Genomic DNA, 21168 nt, shown 5'->3' with positions numbered 1-21168 from the left:
AAAGTAATATTCGATTTTTAATATCTTTTAATAATTTATCATAATTCTTTAAAAATATAGCGATGAATCGAAATTAACCTGAAAAGTAGTGTTCTCAATGTTTAAGGTTAAATTTGTACTCTATAGTAAATATAGCCTTCAGCTAAATATTTGTAAATCCTTATATTTGGTGTCACGTGCGCAATGTCGCGTGACAAACAGAAGAGAGGCTGAATTTTCTTTGATCTATGTACTGGAGAAAAATACTTTTAAAGTCTATACTATTTGTAGTTTATCGACCGAAAAGTTCGTCACGTGAGGTAAGCTTTGGTATGCCAAGTGTCATTTCCACGATATTTTGCTTTCTCACAATTCTTGCATCACTGCGCTCAGCAGCTGTGCATGTTGAGGTTGTATTGATTATGAGTCAATAGACGATGACGAAGTAAAAATACAATTTTCACACCATATTTCTCTGTTTTTGGTTTTATTATTCTTAATGCCATGTCGAAGGTCATTTCAGGTCGGACCTGTACACAAAGTGGTGTGCGTTGTATTTGTATATGTGTTTTAAACACGATCACTCCGTGTGTAATGCGTTGTGTGTGTGGGTATCTGTATGGTTTGGGAGGCTATGTTATATTCATGTTGTTGTGGGTTGTAAGTTTGTGGATATCTGTATGGTTTGGGAGGCTGCGGTATATTCATGTTGTTGTACGTTGTGTGTGTGGATATCTGTATGGTTTGGGAGGCTGCGGAATATTCGTGTTATTGTGGGTTATATGTGTGAATTTCTGTATGGTTGGGAGGCTGTGGTTTATTCGTGTTATTGTGGGTTATATGTGTGAACTTCTGTATGGTTTGGGAGGCTGTGGTTTATTCGTGTTGTTGTGGGTTGTGTGTGCGGACATATGTATGGTTTAGGAGGCTGTGGTGTATTCATGTTTTTGTCCTTGCGCTTTTAAGTGATATCTTAATATATTAACGAATGGCCGTTTTATCCGTGTCTTACAACCATGCTAATACTGTCCGTTTCACATTTTATAGTACTTATTTACTAAAGCAAAATGTCAAAGCCACCGAACAGCATACCTCACCTTGTCATATAACTATTTACAGACAAATCAGTCGTTCCACTGTGTTACAGCTGATCTCATTGACTGATCGTATAAGGCGACTAAATTTGGATCATCAAGATCGTTCAAATGTGCAAAATAACACAACATATACACGCAAAGGTAATTTTCTCCCGACACTAGCCATTTTGATATCTCATTTAGAATTTAGATTTAAAATTGTGGCAAGATGAACTTCAGATAGATAAAGATGAATAGAATTGGTCCAGAGGCTTAAATCTTAAAACAATTTCAGATCTGATAACCGAGTATAGAGCTGGGTCGTTAGCGTGCCAGAGGACAGGGGCAATTGAATGTACATTGTACTTTACAAATGTAAGCCCATTGAGCGACAGACATCGACACGGGTTGTCAATTACACAAAATCTAGGCGAAATACACCGTATAAGTCTCTTCTGTGTGAACAGTAAAGGCTACTCAATAGGTGGAAATACCTGAGGACGCGATGATTTACTGTGGCGGGTAGGGAGTGGTACAACAGTGGCACAACAGGGCAGGAGAGTTTATATCACGGATAATATAACAATGGAGTGTACTCGTGTATCAAAGGGATGTTAACGATGACTGAAAATCAAAGGTAAGATACCATATTGATAATGTTATTACAATAATCCATAAAAATATAGGCAGTGCACATCCTCATTTATTCTGTACGAGATAAGACGGATCATAGGTTTGTGTCTAATTCCAATTAATCATATCTACATGTAAATCAAAGGACCACCTACGTTTACATTAGCTTATAACACCATGGGATGTTGTCATCAATAGTTTTCATTCTATATCTACATAGATATTTCTTTATTATATTGGTGTCTGCTCTTGCGGGTAGGTATTGATTGTGACGTCATGTATTTGTGAGCGTAACGTCATACTTTTCAAAGAGATAACGACGTGAATTTCTATCGCAAAACAATGACGTCACAATGTTGGTTTTAAGACAGCTAGCTAATAATTGATGGTGTAAAATTTCTTTTGTTTTGACCCGCCCAGATGTAGCAGAAAGTATAATAAGTTCTTCATAAAGTCACTTTTAGAGAAATTACAAAGAAAGTAGTAAAAGTCGTGAGTCTAGAGTTTTTAATTAGTTTGTTTGTTGGTCGACATTACTGAACAGACTTACAGGTATACTATTAACCACCTAAATGATGTCATGAGGTCTCAACAGTATGTAATGGATTGCGTGTGTAAATGTCTGTATGTCTTTTGAGAGGGCTCATCATATTTCATGGAGCAATATGGCCTGAATGATCGTGTTTTACAACTGACAATGTTCACTACATACTCCTATCGTATACTTACTCAGTCTATATTATTGCAATTGAAATCCCTATGATATAGTTTGACGTGGGAATATGTTTCTAATTGTTAAAGACACGCTTTAATTTGCATAGTCAACATTTACTGAAAAAAACATCTGAAGATGTTAAAGTATACAAGTAAATATGTTGACCTTTCTTGGTATAAGCGAACATAGACTGTTGATTGGCTGCGTATTTATGCAAAATTCTGTCAAACTAAATCTAAACAATCGAGAAAAGATTTACCACAAATTTCCAAAAGATAACGTGTAGCTATGTTAGACTTTTAATAAATAATGCATACACTATCGAATTCATAAGGGCATACCTTGATTTTCAGAAGGCATGCTATAACACACGATGGTATACCAAAGCGATTTTTTACCGATCTGCCTATTGGCAAGTTATCCTGTTGTGTCCCTGCTCTAGACATCTTTGTGTAATGCATATAAGTGTGGAAATTATATGCGTTTTTGCGCTTGATATTGCAACTTATAATTATGTGTTGTTGGTAATTATAATGGCCCAGTACCTTTCAGAAACAAGAATTAAAAGCTTCTTAAAAGCAATAAAAACATATGGAAATTATTTCGATGACCTATGATAAGTTTACAACAATAAGCAAATGCAAGATTCCCTTGTTAACGATAAAGATTGATTTCGTTGTTATAACCGTTTTAGTTAGGAACTTTTAAATATGGTAAAAATCGATTTTAATCTCACAATCGCCCTTTATATCTAACATATGTTTTCTGGTAGTGATGTCTTGTTTAAGTAACGCCCGTCACCTGTCAATGTCTGACCCGCCGACGTGTACCCGGCGGGCCGTGATGGTCGAGATAAATTGAGATGACAAGACATCATAACAACACGTGATATTGTCAGTGTACATGTTAACATATAGACATATTGTTAACTAGTCGAGGTGTCACTGGCCACTCACTTCTTATGCATGCTGTTCACGCTATGCTTGATGACGATAAAATTGTTTTGATATTTCATTTTTCGTTTTTACGTTTTTACTGAATCAAAATAAAAGTATTTAAAAAAGGAGCTATACATCATTTTAAACCATAAACACATTTTGTAACGCAATGCATTTTTATGTATAATAGCAGAAAAGAATAGTTTGTAGTGTAAATATAATAAATTTTAAAATACGGAGATATTGATTTCTGTACACCGTAAGAACATTATGTGACCGACATGAGTCTTATAATTATGTGATAGCAGTCGAGCTGAAGTATATATGTGACGGTATTAAGGTTTATTTTTCAAAATGAATCTCTGATCCAATAAGAATGGGTATTGTTTTCATATTTTTCTTTATTATCATGAAATAGATTAAAAAAGTATGGAACGAGACTGAATATAATTTTAGCAAGAAGACATTAATATAGCTATTTATAGCTACGATGCACAGTGTCTACTCTCATCTCCACAGTCACAAATGCTAAACCGTTGGACTAGTCAGCTAAAATGCCTATACCCATGTATCGTCACAAAATTCTTGCAATAAGGCCAAAGAACTTTATATTACATTACTATATTAGATTTTAGCGTAATTATGGCTAAACTATTTTCAACGATACACACTACATAAAAACTTGAATTAGGCTAATTTTAGGCTATTCATAAGGGATTTAAAAGTATAAAAGTAATTCACTTTCGGTCTGATGTTCTTAAATGTTTATTTCACGGGTCAAATGTTGATAATTATGACCACTATGTGTCCTTGTTGTTGAAGTCATGCTATTATTTCAGAAGAGTATCGTATCGAGATGCAAATCTTGTTTTAAATCTTTTTCTTTTTTCAGTGCTAAATTGTTGGTGTCGATTACAATAGATACATAATTACACAGTTGTGGGTTTCATTGTGGAATGGACACCAGCTACCCGAGCTGGTGACTACCTTCATGAGTTAATTCAAGCTGTTTCAAAGAAGATAAAATTACTTTAAGATGTAAATGTTGTATTGTAATCTTCAAAACGAAAACAAACTTATCAAGAAAGAAACCGCGTGAAAAGCAAAGAATTTAATAGGCCATGACAATAATTCGTAATAAATAAAAATGTCACTAAAATACATTTTTCATTAATAAGATGAGAATGCTTGCGTCGGTTTGATAATTAAAGTCTTTTTCACAAAGGCTCATGGATCTATGAACAAAATAATATCACGTTTCGTCAGCTTAATGAAATATTTAATGATCCACCATAAATCCAATCACATTTCATATATCAATGTATATGACTACATTTATTTTGGCACGTCTGCTTGTTTAGATGTGTCGATATATTACCACAAGCCCTCCATCTGTTGGCTGTGGGTTTTAATCTCATGTTTGGCAGGTGGAGACTGCTGGTCGGTAGTTTTTCTCATGGTACTCCAAATACCAATCAAACTGTACGATTAAGTTATTTAATCTGAACACGTGTAAAAGAAGAAGTTCATGCCCACTTTTGGCAGTAATCAAGCATTTTGTAAAATATTAGGCCATTGTCAGTCACCCGGTAGTCCACTCATTAGTCAAATGTCATGTCAATGTGTCGAAACTTGTCTGTGCATAATCTGTATATGTATAAAATGTATTTTAATGTCACAGACAATAGGAAGAGCTTTAAACAAAAATATAAGTGTTGTTTGCTCTTAATCTGAATGATAAAATTAAGTCTCGATTATACAATGTTCATACAAACCTTTTCTCATTGTTCAAGACAATAAGACTGATTGTGATCTGGTTGATAAATAGCGACTTTAACCTGATTGCAAATACATTATGTTTACATACATCTTATCATAATGTTAAATATTATCTGTTGCTGCTTCTTAAAATCATTTTCTTGTTAATGGTGTCTTCGTTGGCATTCCTGGCTCAATTTTTATGATTTTCACATTTGGTTTTTTCCCGCTTGTTGTTATATTATTATCAATTTTGCTGCAGCTTTGTTTGTTTTGTCATATGTTAGTTAATAGCTTTAGGATAATCCTAACAAATGACATCTCCTACAAAACCTCTACTAAAATAATCTTGAAACCCGATTGTGATCTGTTTTCCCTCAGGACAGAATGTGTTCAGTGGAGCTAACTAAGTGTTTATGTGTAGTAAAGTCCTGGGGACCACAGATAGAACAGACTACTAGTACTAGTATGTATGTCTATTACTTAGAACTAATCCCACGGTTCTATGTGTTCTGTGTATCCGGGATTATGACAAAACATCGTGTTATGTCGATATTTTAAAATTTGTAGTCTCTATTATACACCTGATAAGCCACTACGTGTCGTTAGATTACGACACAGACTTACATGTAGAGTGTGGGTTTAATCTTTTGGACATATTGTCAAAACATTTTGACCTACGGTCTTTAATAAGATTCCCGTTAAGCTGTACTAAACAGCAGGAATTATTTTACTTTTGCTTGCAAACATTTCACGGCTTTGTGTTAAAATTTTGTGGATTGTTCAGGGGGTGGTATTTACGCCTTACCTTTCATAGAGTAGCTACATCTGTAGAGCAGACGTTCAAAACCGGTCTGTATGACTCGTTTAATACCTTTAAGTTGGACGAGACAATTTTCGTATAGCCTATAATTTCGTGTTAAACACGATCTTATGGATTCTATTTGTGTTTCTTTGTTTCTATATTTGGATTTAACTGTGCAGTTAAAGTAATTGGGATCGTGCAAGGGGTCGTGATGTGCCCTTGAGTTTCTCCACTGGAAAACAACGTCGAGTTATTGCGTATAACTGATGGTTGTGAAAAAAAACAACTCGTGGTATACATTAGTGGCCAAACACTATGGAATCATGTTATCAACCCTGAAGTACGGAATATCCTTCTGACTGCAGATAAACATGGCACAATAGATGAACCATTGAACTGTTGGAAACACCGACAGGAGAATTGGAACTGTATACATGTACATCCGTCAACATCTTATATACGTAAGCAAAGTACTATATGTCTTTTTGCCATCTATTTTGTTATCTCTTCGGGTTTTGATGTTACCGTTGTTTTTTTCTGTCGTTGTTTTCATCACTTTTATTTTAGTTGTGGTCGTTATTAATATCTATTTAGTTTTGTCCTCAATTGACTTGCGAAATTATTTTTACAGATTATTGTTGCATCTATGGGCTCATTACGACCTTAAAAAATCAAAGGTCAGTTGAGTACAAAAACAATCCCAAGACAAAAGTTACACGAACGTTAAAAAATTAACCCGCTAAATATAATGAATAAATTCATACTGAAATGGTATGTGCATCAATTTTCTGCTATCTGCACTATTGCTTTTGATGGCAATCCACATTATTTAATGCATATTAAAAATTCTCAAACTATGAATTTCTGAAGGTAGTTTTGATCATTCACCCTCTGGTAGGTCAATCGTTCGAGAAAAATGACAGAAGCCTGAATAAAGAATAACAAACCAATAATTTTAGAATAAGGTAGAATTGATAAGGTTAGATACGTATGCTACCGAACGACTGCTCTGAATTTTAAAAATGTATATGATATGATGGCCTCCCATGTGTGCAATGTGTATCGGTCTGTGAATTCATGTATGATTTTAGAGGCTGTGATATATTTGCGTTGAGTCTCCTTGTAATAGTGGAATGGAATTCCTGTCCTTGTATTAGTGCAATCTATCTCATTGAAGTATGGCGCATGTGCAAATAGTCCGTCTTTGTATATTACAGAGTTAGCTCCCTTGTGGATAGGTTTCAATTATTACGTCAATATTTTTTGAGTGCAATTCGCGTCGCTTTCTCCAACAATTATGACGTTACTTTTGTAAACACATGACGTCATAAGAAATACCTACCCACAAGGGCAGATAACTCTGCAAATGCATGATGCATTTTATTGATAAAGTAAAGTGCATCCATACTAACATTGTAAAAATCTGAGGAGAAATGACATTCTGACAACCGAAGCACACTGGGATTGCATAATGATGAACCAATTTCTCGCTTTAAAGACATCTCGCCTCATGAAGACTAACAAGTCAATGCGATCTAATTAAGAACAGATTCATTTGAAATCACTTTATTAATTTCACACTCCTTTACGAAACTCAATTAACTAGTTAAAAGGCTAAAGTGATCTGTCATATTTTTATCCAAGAGAATTTGGTGAGAAGAAACAGATTCTCGAGAAGAATATGACATTTTTTGTGAGGTATTAGGGGTGTATGTTTCAATTTCAACACAATTTTATTTCAATAAATTTAAATTGAAAAGGAATTTAACAGCAGCCAATGCCTATGTAAATTGCTCTCACTGTATGCTGCCTTCACAATTGTATTAGAAAGTATGATAACATTTTTTGTTTACTCATTTCCATTGCTAATATGACATGGAATATGCTTATGTGAATTATTGCTTCTGACTTCAAATAATTATATTGTACCCCCTGGAGAACTTTGGCGTGTACAGTCAAACTTGCCTTAGCGACCACCTCTGTACAGATACCACCTGTTTAGTGCTTCCTTGGGGTCCCAACTGGTCAATGGTCATGACCAATGTATAGAGATCACTTCACTTGGCGATACATACCTTGTCTATTTGTCTCTTACGTGGTCTTGGATCACACGATTAACTGTATATCAACATTCCCCTGTCATCTTGTTTCTAGTAATCTGTATTTGCATATGACAGAGTTATCTGCTCTTGTGGGTAGGTATTGATTGTGACGTCATGTGTTTGCGAGCGTAACGTCATACATTTCGGAGAAAACAACGTGAATTGCGCTCACAAAATGATGACGTAACAATCGATACCTACCTGCAAGGGAGCTAACTTTGTAATATGCAAAGACGGAATACCTGACATCGACGTTAAATGCAATTATACTCAATTTAACAAGGGTAACTAAATAACGATATGATATCATGTATTTCCTAATGATCACATGTAAAAAGGCATTTATATTGCATAGTATGATCTCTCTGAAACATTGCAAGACAATAAACATTATAGCCAACATCATCACAAACTCCTGTCGTGGGAGACATTCAGTTGTCAGTATAATGTGACCGGGTGAAATGTGTTCTTTGGTGTCTTCGGCGGCATGCTGCAGTGATATAGCACTATAAAAAGGGCAAAAGTTCCACTATACAGGGAGACATAACATGAATATATCGCAGTCTACCAAATCACGCACTACGCACTTTACACACCACATACATAAATGAGGGGGGTGGCGTCCTTACATGACCCTGGCAGTTAATTCTGTATGACGTTAATGAAACAAACAAACTAACAAAAATATAAATAAATGAAAAATAAAAAAAAAAATGAATAAAAAGGCGTTTACCAAAAAAGTGACATGTCTTATTCCAAAGAAATTAAAGAATATACAACTAAGGGATACTTATTTTGGTTCTACATTTTCAACGCCTGTGTAATGTATGAACGACTTTACCTATAAGTAATGTAGCTGCAAGTGGGTGAGGTGTGTGCGTTATTATTATTCCGAATTTGCATATTACAGAGTTGTCTACGCTTGCGGGTAGGTATTGATTGTGACGTCATGTGATTGCGAGCGTAACGTCATGCTTTTCTGAGAAAACGACGGGAATCGCGCTCAAAAAATAATTACGTAACAATCGATACCTACCCTCAAGGGAGCTAACTCTGTAATATGCAAGGACGGAATAATTTGCTATAATTTACAGTAAAACCTCATTGAAACAAAATGCAATTGACACTGCGTAGCGGACACATTCGGACATGTAACAATGATGTACCATTCAGGGCGGGGAGCGCGGGTTTGCTCCGGAATGGAGAGGGCGTTTGTCTCCTCTTGTTATGCATTGATATTGAGGGAGAGGTCCCACTTATTTTCACATTGCTATTGAAATATAACTAAATGGACATTCAATAATCATTAAATATTCTTCTGTATTAGTCGACAAAACATATGTATAAATCGGATTAATGGATTCTTTTCCTACACGTACGAGAAAGATTAGCACACAATTGAAACTGGACCAAACACTCATTGAATATACAATGATTAACAAGTTTAATCTGCAATCGTGTAAATATTAAATATATTATGTATACAAAAGCAGATTAAACGAAACGTTTGTAGGAGTAACGACTTCCATTGAAAATATGGTACCTGGTCATCGAAACGAAAACAACCCCCAAATCGACTTGCGTCTTTATATATGTGGAGAGTATCAGCGATGATCATTTGATCAAGAATTATTTGGTTAATATTGCAAAACTGTCAAACCAGTCAGGTTAATAAACATTTTCTTATAAGAATATGAAATATCCTACATTTGTCTAAAACAATAACAAAATCGTCTTATTTGTGTGTATTTCGGGACCGGTTTAACTGCTGTGAAACGGCTGTTAGTAATACAATCATTTGAAGACTTTGTCGGGGTTAGTCCAAAACAGATATATCATCATATTACAGTGTATAAAGGGTCAATGCGGTCATGTCTGTTCAACAATGTAAAATTAAACAAAAGTCTTGTGTATTGGTCAGCACTAACGTAAAACTTAATTCGATAAATACGATTATTCTCCTTGTCTAAATCGAACTGCAATACCTATTATGCAACTTTAATTTCATTTTTTAAATATCCCATCATCATTGAAAAATAGAAGAGATTACCTGCAATGTAAGAAGTAAAAATATATATATAAATGGAAACATCAAAATAATTTCTATTTAAAATTCGATCCAGTGGCCCGTATATGTGATGCTAATCGTATAGTGATAAAGTCAATTTTCTTCACATGTGGACAAAATTGAAAAGCGTTTTAAATGACAGTTTAAAAAAAAATTTTAATGCTTTTTTATTCCATGATTATTTTGAAAATGATTTCAATTTTATTGAGATATACCACAAAATTGATGCATTATATATAAAGCGCGAAGCGTCAACAACACTGTTTTTCCTTCATAGATTGAAACAATACATGTCTTAACCAATGGAACTGCCCATTGTTAGAAATGGAATTATATAATGTAATTCTACAAACACGTAAATTAATCGATGACTGAACGACAGAACAAATGACTGAATGGATGAATAAAATCTTTGATGGATAAATGAATTTGGTCTGATAACCTATAAATGATAGCCTTCCTTGTTGTCATGGTAATGGATGTGTAGATGTCAGAGTGTTTTTGGAGGCTGCGATATATTTGTGTTGTGTCACCTTGTAATATTTGAACTATTGTCCTTTTTATTGTCATCACTCACTAATGCATACTGTCAAGACACCAAGCAGCACACCCCAACCTGTCACATTATACTGACTCTTAATGGTATGCACAAAGCATAATGAGAAAAGATAAGACCCCGAATTTAGTCGCACTTAACGATCATGAAATAGGGCAGCAGACACCGTGACCTGCATGCTTATGAACGAACGTATGAAAAAATGAATAAAGCCACGGTGAATAAATATATAATTGATTGAATGAATAAATAAATGAATAGTGACTAAGTATATGATTAATGATAATGAATGAAGAATGAATGAATGAATGAATGAATGAAGAGAAGGAAGGAAGAATGAATGAAGGAAGAGTATCAAAATATGGTTATCAAAATAATGAACGATTTAGATATGGAGGGACCCGAATATCTAATATATGTATCATTTTATCCGGTTATATATTTACTCTTGCAACTTGTATATATCTAGAGAATGAATCAGAATTTTACTTGCCATTACCCATGGTGGTTATCAAAAGTTTCCCTGCAAGAAAAGTTCGACACCAACTGCAAGTTATTGCTATTATTAATACTATTCAGAGCAGAACGACTCGGAGGTAGTTAACCAGTAATTGTATTGTATAGGGGGATGTTGGGTAATGTACCTCTCATCATATACCAAAGGCCCAGCACAAACTTAACGCTCGGCGTGAACACATTATGTAAGATAAAAAAACCCGTCAACATAGACACATATATAACTAAAAATGTATATTACCATATTTATTATCAATTGATTGCGTGTCCTGTCTGTTGATGTTTACGACCTTGTTTATTTTTGCTCAAACTGTATGATATAGTGCTCCTTACATATACTTAATAGAATATCGTTTTAAGTTATTGCCATTCTGTTTACATGCATATCGTGTATAAACGTACACCGGAAATTGCTACTACTATGGTGGCGAGCTATATGTTGATAGGTAGGATTTGAAAATTGATGCCCGATTTCATGCATATTGGAACCCATAATTACTTACAAAATTATCCGGTGTGCTTCTCGTCATTCTTACGTCATTCTTTTTCTTGACATCTCCCTTGAGACCGCTTTTGGTCTTCAGTTGAACACACACCCCTGTAAGGAAGGATCTAGGTTCCTTCCCCTGGCTGACTGAGACACACCATAGTTTATAAAAGTGGTAGTTTCTGCTCCTGCTTAGCGTTCAGCATACAGGGAGTTGAACGAATGGTTTATCCAATTGTCAGTATAATGTGATCGGATGTGGTTTCATTTTTTGTTGTTTCTGGTAGCTTGCTGCAGTGAGATAGCACTGTTACAAAGAACACGAACATTCTCCGAAAACAACGTATTCAACTCATACTCGCAATACACCACAAGCACGGGGAGCCGGCTGTAAATGAGTCTAGCCTCAAATGGGAAATGAATCAACTAAAACCAACCGACCAACCGTATTGAGTACCAATTGGGAAGCTGGTGAATGGTTGATAACCATAGTTATATTACGAATGACCATGGTTTCCCTACTCCTAACAAAGAAAGCTGCCTATGACAATGGGGTAGAATGGTGCATTGTGAGATATTTCAACCCTCATATCATCACATTTTGCCGTAATATATTCTAATGCATATTAAAGGAAGATATTTACTAAAACGACATATGTATAACTATGTAGTGCATACAGATAGAAAGGAACTTCTGTCTCAAAAAGAGGTCGCCATTCAACAGTGACTATTATTTGTGGATTTCAACAAGAATTGAAATTGAAAAATAGTATATATGTATGTCTCATTTTTCTGAATTATCAGAAACTGATAATTTGACCAACTCGGTCAACTGTGACCAACTCATTGATTGCCTTCATGCTTTTGTGCATATAGATATATGTGAACCAGATCATTTGTAAGGTTTTCTTGTGCAAAGAAATCAACAAAAGATGATATTTTGTGTCATTTTGATGAGGAAAAATTGTGATTTTAAATGCAAAATTTCAACTGATACTTGCACGCCTAAGTGTATATATCTATCCAGTGTTATTAAATTAATACGCTACCCATTAGCTAGATAATCGGTATATGTAGCTATATTTGAGATATCCTTATGTCATTTCCCACTAAAGTATGATTATGCGATAAAATATTATTCTGTATACTTAACTGATAAAATATATCTAATATTTCATTTTCATCGTTGCAGGTAGTCCATGAAGAATCCCATCCGTGTCAAACATTCAGTGACTAGGAAGAGTCATCAAGCGTCAAAATGAATACGCCAGAACAGGAAACGCGTCTACAGGAAATAAATGACAATTATGTATCCATTCTACTTCCGGCAATCATAGTCATTGCAGTGCTTATGGTAATAGGTCTAATAGGAAATCCTTTAGTTATTTATTTTTACGGATGTCGAATGAAGACTACAGCATCATACATGTTTATCGTTACACTGGCACTATTCGACCTCATTTCCTGTGTGATTTCTATGCCTATGGAGATTTCAGACTTAATCAACTTCTATACTTTCGACAGTGCCGCAACCTGCCGGGCCCTCCGATTTGTGAATTATTTTTCCTGTATTGGTTCCGGGACGACTCTTATTGCCATAGCAGTCGACCGATTCCGGAAAATCTGCAAACCTTTCGAAGCTCAAATAACGGAGAAAATGGCAAGATGGATTATATTTGCAGTGGTAGTTTTCGCAATGTTTTGTTCATGGCCCGCCGTCTTACTAAACACTGTGATTCAGAAAAACCTTACGGAGGACCCAAATGTAGTTGCGCGTGATTGCACGCTAAATCCGGACGATGATTTTAAATTATTTGTGACTATCTATAATGCCTATCTCTTCCTTTGTTTCATCATAGTTTTCATTGTTCTCACGGCTTTGTACACTCTTGTCGGGAGACAATTGTACAAGTTGCGCAGCTTCCGGTTCTACGCCACGGGGATAGAACGAAAGGCTTCGTCTGCCCGGCCTCATAGTTCCATGACGGTTGCAAGCGACGTAACACATTCGGAAGGAAGAGGGAGATTGGATGATTCATCTGGTTTCGGTGATGACCTACGTGATGGTGCCCTGTCTCCCATTGGCGAGGACGACTACGGCCGACCAACATCGGCTAATTCCATCGCGATCAGTGCTCGGTCAATTAAAATGGGTCCACATAAAATTATACCTCAAATGATTGACCCATATCACAAAAAAGACATAGTCAGCGGTATGACGTCACAAGTACGGCAAACGAGAAGTTTTACTGAAAAATCAGGCACTGAAGTCCCTGAGAATAACCGCCGAGTAAGTTCGGCAACTATGGCTCGCAGTAAAGACAGGTCAATGGCGCCGAAATTCGGAAGCCCATTGCGCGAGGGATCAGCTACATCCCGGCTGTCGTTCGCCTCAACAACGAGTTCCATGACGGATATAGATACACGTGACTCATTAGCTACTGGACATATCGACAACCAGAGAGAAAAAATGAGATCACAGAATATCAACACAAAAAGGTACACGATTATAGCGTTGTCCATTAGCATTGCGTTCGTTCTTAGTTTCTTGCCGTACTTGACGCTAGTTATTTGGTCTACGTTATTTATAACGTACAATCCGAATGACTTCACACCATCACAACTCGTTGCAAGTGAACTCTTTCACAGATCATTCCTATTTAATTGTGCTTTAAATCCCATCATTTACGGATTCTTGAACACCGAGTTTAAGAAAATGGTATTTGGACAATGTGCAAGAGTGCTGTGTTGTTGCTGTAAGTCTAAACAGAAAGAGGGGGATATAACTAACGCGGAACTCAGTGGTATGTCTCGATCGACGTAGATGACGTCACTTCCGCTGTAGTATTCCGCCGATGCTTGGACAGTCCCCTGTATATTGTATTATTATTTTACTTATTAACTAAATCAAGGTGCAAGATATTTGAAGTGTTTTTTATTTAATAATTATACTTAAATCGATAAAATTTAATAGCTGAGGTTTAATTATAGATGGATAAAATCATTTGATAATAATGAATTTGTGAGATAGTTGTATTATACCTTTTTGATAAATTACGATTTAATAAAAAGTATTTGTTACCGTCTTGTATGCTAGTTTGAAAGCTTCCAATAAGTGTAATAAGGGAGACAAATCGAGTATATCGTTGAGAGACCACCTTCATTAGATTTCAATTCATTTCCCCGATCTGAATCTTGCATTTACTTGTCATTCATATAAAACTATCTAAGATATTGACAAATCTGTACCCAATATCATTTTAACTGTTATTTTTATACGTGTTCGTTTTCGCATGTACATATTGTTTTAGCGATATATATTTCTTTGTAAGGTTACTTTACTAACTCTAAAGAAACTGTTACGGATATTTATACATATATATATATATCAATGTTTTTGATATTCATTATTAAGATTGAGGTTATAATGATATGAGAAGAATTAAACATGTTCCGAAAAATTTAGAAAGAGTGGTAGTTATTCTTTAAAAAGTTAACAGAAAATTACGGAATTATCAGAATGCATGTTAAAGATACTCCACCGCCAATAGAGCAACAACGATACTCACCATTTAAAAATAAATGATGTTTAACCATAAATATAATGTGTCTAATTAACACAAAAATACATACAACATAATTTATTTTGCTTTTGGTACACATGCAATCGGTACCTTATTCCACAAAGCGCATAGTGCATAGATTGTTTTCGGGACACAATTAATTAGTTTTGATATCATTATCTTGAAGTAAAGAAGTAAGAAGCTCAAACTTCTTTGGTTTAAAGTAAGTAACTTTTGGAACCGAAGAAAAGATACTTATTCGACTGCTCCTGTTTTTCAAAAAGAAAAACATACCATTCGTCAGCAGTGGAGCCTCTTTAAAGTTCATCAAATTGCTAAACCTCAATCACAACGCCAAATATATCAATTCCTTATATAATAGTTTTACTCAAAAACAAAGAAATGGTGTGGTGCTTGTTGGTTGAGTGATGAAATGTACTACTTAGGATTTTTAGGAAAGTCCGATGAGTAGTTAAAATTTTCATTAAAAGATGCTCCACCACTGACAGAGCATAAATGATATCCATCATTTGAACAATAATTGGTGTTAAATCGTGTATATATATATCTAATTAACACAAAAAATGTTATTATCGACAATCCGTTGCCTTGAAGGCACTGATATTAACACCAAAGATCTTGTTTCCTTATATAACATAATTTTACTCAAAAACAAATAAATGGCGTGGTGCTGGTTGGTTGGGTGATGAGATGATAACTCAGTAATACTTAGAAATTATAGAAAAATCCTATGAGTGGTTAAAATTTCCAATTTTTGGTGTTTTTGGTGTTGAATATCCTTCAGGACTCTGGGACTTTTAATACGACGTAACAACTATGATGATACTATGTCGTAGAAGTACATGTTCATAAAGGATAATGGATAGCAACAATGCAACAATGGAAATCAAAAGACTACGATGACAACTTAACGAACAAAATTCCTAAGTGTACACTTGTAATACCATTTGAGACCGAAGAGGTGAAGTGTTTGTCGCCGACACATAAGATACTTACAAAAACGGACTTAGGATAGTTCCGTATCAAAGGTTATTTTAAAAGCTTTCTCGTGACATCAGTATTATACTGTGTCATGAAGTGTATCGTTTGGCAGATTGATAGACGTTTACTATTAGCGATTTGTTATGACCATATTCGCTCTAGTTAAGCGGATTTAAAAACCGTTTTTGCAACGTTTTGTGCCAGCAGGTTTCATTGCGAACGGAAAATAATATGGGCTGACGTGTACATTCAAATCAAAGCATAAAAACTCGAAACTTACAAAATTTTGTTACGTACCACATCTATTAACCATCCATTTTAACCTATTATTATCATCCACATTAACGGATTTGTTTTATGTTGGATTTATTTGCGCTCTAACTGGAAAATGTGGCAACTGTTCATAATAGTATTTGTGGTAGTGGATTGTCAGTCTATTAAAAGAGATGTTGTTTTGGAGGCCGTGTTGGAGCAGAAATTGCTGGAGAACGTCAGGCCTATATTGGAGAGTTATATATCCGACCATTTGGAGGCTAAATACACCAGTCTGGTGGAAATGAACAAAGAAATGATCAGACGCTTGGAAAAGGAAATGAAAAAGGAAATTGATAATTTAGCGAAAGGTAAAAAAGCTATATTCTTGTTACCGTAGTCTTATTGCCTCAGCGACTGTATTCGCGATTTTCTACGAGTAAGTTTTTTTCGTAGATTTCGCAATTTACAGTCATACGAGTTATATACCAATTACGGTTAAGTAACTTATTTTCAGAACTGGTGAATTTAGCGATTTTCTGTCACACAAGTACTTCTGTTCATGTTAGTAAAACGTTTTCGCTAGAAATCATTCCCCGAGTAATATAGGAAATTAAATTACACACGAGATTAAGTAGGTTGACCCTAATTGTCATCTCAACTTGGACATATGATCACAAAAATAAACCCCGTAAACTCACGGAAGACCTGATACAAAGAAACGGGCATTTGCGATTGGTTGAGTAGAGAAAACGACTACGCTATATTTGACCGTATAAAAAGACATATTTTAAGTCAATGAAAAAGTTCGTTATAAGGACGATGGAATCATCCGTGCGTAACATTTGAGTTTTATAAACAGTATAAAACTGTTCTAATTGGTTGTTGTTCACAGACAGAAACGGAGTAGTTTTCACAAGATGGGGAAGAAAGGGCTGCCCTGCCAATGTAACATCCATAGTTTACACAGGTCAGTGTATTTTCATTTTTAACATGTAACACGGGCAATCTCGCATGTTTTGTCGTTCCAACTTCATCTTAGGTCATCTATATATAGAGTTTTGATATCAATAATGTTGAGTCGGAAACATACTTTAAATGACCTTGACTGTTAATGTGACGTTTAAGCAATCAAACCAAAGCATTTATATAAGGAAGAACATATGTGTACTCCTATAAATGTGTCAATAATTTACATAGCATGTACTGAAGATTTTGATAAATTTTGTAGTTAGCATCGTATTATGCCATTATCTCTTCACTTTGTATAAATATTTGCTATAATACCGATGGTTTACAAAATTCTGCAGGCTACGCTGGAGGATCTGATTACACGCATGTCGGGGCAGCAGTGGACTACGTGTGTTTGCCTCACGAGCCGGTCTGGGGACCCAAGAGTGATCTAACTTACAGCAATGACGATATTGCCTACATGTTCGGGGCGGAATACCAGTCTCCATGTGATTTGTTCGGGGGAACCGATTATATGGACGATGTACCTTGTGCTGTTTGTCTTGGAAACCAGTACACAACCTCCATTATGATTCCGGGAAGGATCACGTGCTACCCCGGATGGACAGAAGCTTACCATGGTAACCTAGCAGCAGGTGCCCAAAACCACAAAGCGGCTTCCCAGTACGCATGCGTTGACCAGGAACCAGAAATATCTAAATCTGGAGTAAACAAGAATGGGAAACTATTCTATGGAGTCCAAACAAAATGTGGGTCACTTCCCTGCCCTCCGTATGTAGATAGCAAATTTCTTCCCTGTGTGGTTTGCATGAAGTGAAATATGACTCATATGCTTTAAAATATTATATATATAGATACTTGTAGACGTGAAAACAACTTTATTGTTTAATTACAATGTTCGCTATATTATACTATACGGACATCAATACTTTTTCTCAACAACAGTATGCTTCATTTTCAATGTATTCCAATGCCTACACTTATAAAAGGTAAAGTTAAAGGTTAAAGATATGCCTTGGTATGATAAAATTACTGGACTTATTTTTGCAATAATGCAGTAATAGAATTCAAATATTATGAATAGCATTATGTTGCTTTATGATCCCCATAGTATACATTAGAATGGTTTCAAATGTCAGTTAAACCTGCTTGTGTATCTTTTAATGCGAACATTCTATTTCAAAATTTTAGCATATTGAACAAAAATTGGACACAATCTTATCTACTCTGACAAAAAAACTTCGATAGTCAAGTCATTTAAAAATGCTTACTTCGTTGCTAGGTTTTTCCAATAATGGAACAATATTAAGTAAAACTATATGCCAAGATTTAAGTTTATGTTAGCATACAATATTGGAAAAAATATAACTGATACACAAAACTGGAAAAAATATAACTGATACACAATATTGGAGATAACATAACTGTTACACAATATTGGAGATAACATAACTGAAACACAATATTGGAGATAACATAACTGAAACACAATATTGGAGATAACATAACTGAAACACAATATTGGAGATAACATAACTGATACACAATATTGGAGATAACATAACTGATACACAATATTGGAGATAACATAACTGTTACACAATATTGGAGATAACATAACTGATACACAATATTGGAGATAACATAACTGATACACAATATTGGAGATAACATAACTGATACACAATATTGGAGATAACATAACTGATACACAATATTGGAGATAACATAACTGTTACACAATATTGGAGATAACATAACTGATACACAATATTGGAGATAACATAACTGATACACAATATTGGAGATAACATAACTGATACACAATATTGGAGATAACATAACTGATACACAATATTGGAGATAACATAACTGTTATACAATATTGGAGATAACATAACTGTTACACAATATTGGAGATAACATAACTGATACACAATATTGGAGATAACATAACTGATACACAATATTGGAGATAACATAACTGATACACAATATTGGAGATAACATAACTGTTACACAATATTGGAGATAACATAACTGTTACACAATATTGGAGATAACATAACTGATACACAATATTGGAGATAACATAACTGTTACACAATATTGGAGATAACATAACTGTTACACAATATTGGAGATAACATAACTGTTACACAATATTGGAGATAACATAACTGATACACAATATTGGAGATAAAATAACTGATACACAATATTGGAGATAAAATAACTGATACACAATATTGGAGATAACATAACTGATACACAATATTGGAGATAACATAACTGATACACAATATTGGAGATAACATAACTGATACACAATATTGGAGATAACATAACTGATACACAATATTGGAGATAACATAACTGATACACAATATTGGAGATAACATAACTGATACACAATATTGGAGATAACATAACTGTTACACAATATTGGAGATAACATAACTGTTACACAATATTGGAGATAACATAACTGATACACAATATTGGAGATAACATAACTGTTACACAATATTGGAGATAACATAACTGTTACACAATATTGGAGATAACATAACTGATACACAATATTGGAGATAACATAACTGTTACACAATATTGGAGATAACATAACTGTTACACAATATTGGAGATAACATAACTGATACACAATATTGGAGATAACATAACTGATACACAATATTGGAGATAACATAACTGATACACACAATATTGGAGATAACATAACTGATACACAATATTGGAGATAACATAACTGATACACAATATTGGAGATAACATAACTGTTACACAATATTGGAGATAACATAACTGTTACACAATATTGGAGATAACATAACTGTTACACAATATTGGAGATAACATAACTGTTACACAATATTGGAGATAACATAACTGATACACAATATTGGAGATAACATAACTGATACACAATATTGGAGATAACATAACTGATACACAATATTGGAGATAACATAACTGATTACACAATATTGGAGATAACATAACTGATACACAATATTGGAGATAAACATAACTGATACACAATATTGGAGATAACATAACTGATACACAATATTGGAGATAACATAACTGATACACAATATTGGAGATAACATAACTGATACACAATATTGGAGATAACATAACTGATACACAATATTGGAGATAACATAACTGTACACAATATTGGAGATAACATAACTGATACACAATATTGGAGATAACATAACTGTTACACAATATTGGAGATAACATAACTGTTACACAATATTGGAGATAACATAACTGTTACACAATATTGGAGATAAAATAACTGTTACACAATATTGGAGATAACATAACTGATACACAATATTGGAGATAACATAACTGATACACAATATTGGATAGAGATAACATAACTGATACACAATATTGGAGATAACATAACTGATACACAATATTGGAGATAACATAACTATACTGATACACAACATATTGGAGATAACATAAACTGATACACAATATTGGAGATAACATAACTGATACACAATATTGGAGATAACATAACTGATACACAATATTGGAGATAACATAACTGTTACACAATATTGGAGATAACATAACTGATACACAATATTGGAGATAACATAACTGTTACACAATATTGGAGATAACATAACTGTTACACAATATTGGAGATAACATAACTGATACACAATATTGGAGATAACATAACTGATACACAA

General features: G+C 34.5%; 2 protein-coding genes across 3 annotated transcripts; both read left to right on the top strand.

Moving 5' to 3' along the window:
- Positions 1 to 1472: 1472 nt before the first annotated feature.
- On the top strand, positions 1473 to 15080 carry LOC138309036 (muscarinic acetylcholine receptor M4-like). 2 transcript variants are annotated; one of them, XM_069250137.1, is made up of 2 exons: positions 1473 to 1692; positions 12826 to 15080. In XM_069250137.1, the coding sequence occupies exon 2, from the start codon at positions 12892 to 12894 to the stop codon at positions 14455 to 14457; it is 1566 nt and encodes a 521-aa protein (XP_069106238.1). In that variant the 5' UTR covers positions 1473 to 1692; positions 12826 to 12891; the 3' UTR covers positions 14458 to 15080. The 2 variants fall into 2 exon arrangements, with proteins under 2 accessions (XP_069106238.1, XP_069106239.1); XM_069250138.1 differs by lacking the exon at positions 1473 to 1692 and adding an exon at positions 5699 to 6365.
- A 1195-nt stretch (positions 15081 to 16275) lies between these two features.
- On the top strand, positions 16276 to 20142 carry LOC138309632 (short-chain collagen C4-like). Its single transcript, XM_069250855.1, has 3 exons — positions 16276 to 16821; positions 17346 to 17420; positions 17761 to 20142. The coding sequence occupies exons 1-3, from the start codon at positions 16587 to 16589 to the stop codon at positions 18237 to 18239; spliced, it is 789 nt and encodes a 262-aa protein (XP_069106956.1). The 5' UTR covers positions 16276 to 16586; the 3' UTR covers positions 18240 to 20142.
- Positions 20143 to 21168: the final 1026 nt, after the last annotated feature.

The sequence above is a fragment of the Argopecten irradians genome, chromosome 15, assembly GCF_041381155.1.
Source record: "Argopecten irradians isolate NY chromosome 15, Ai_NY, whole genome shotgun sequence".
Taxonomy (NCBI): domain Eukaryota; kingdom Metazoa; phylum Mollusca; class Bivalvia; order Pectinida; family Pectinidae; genus Argopecten; species Argopecten irradians.
Note: the sequence above shows the minus strand (reverse complement) of the source record. Positions and strands in the feature narration are given on the sequence as shown.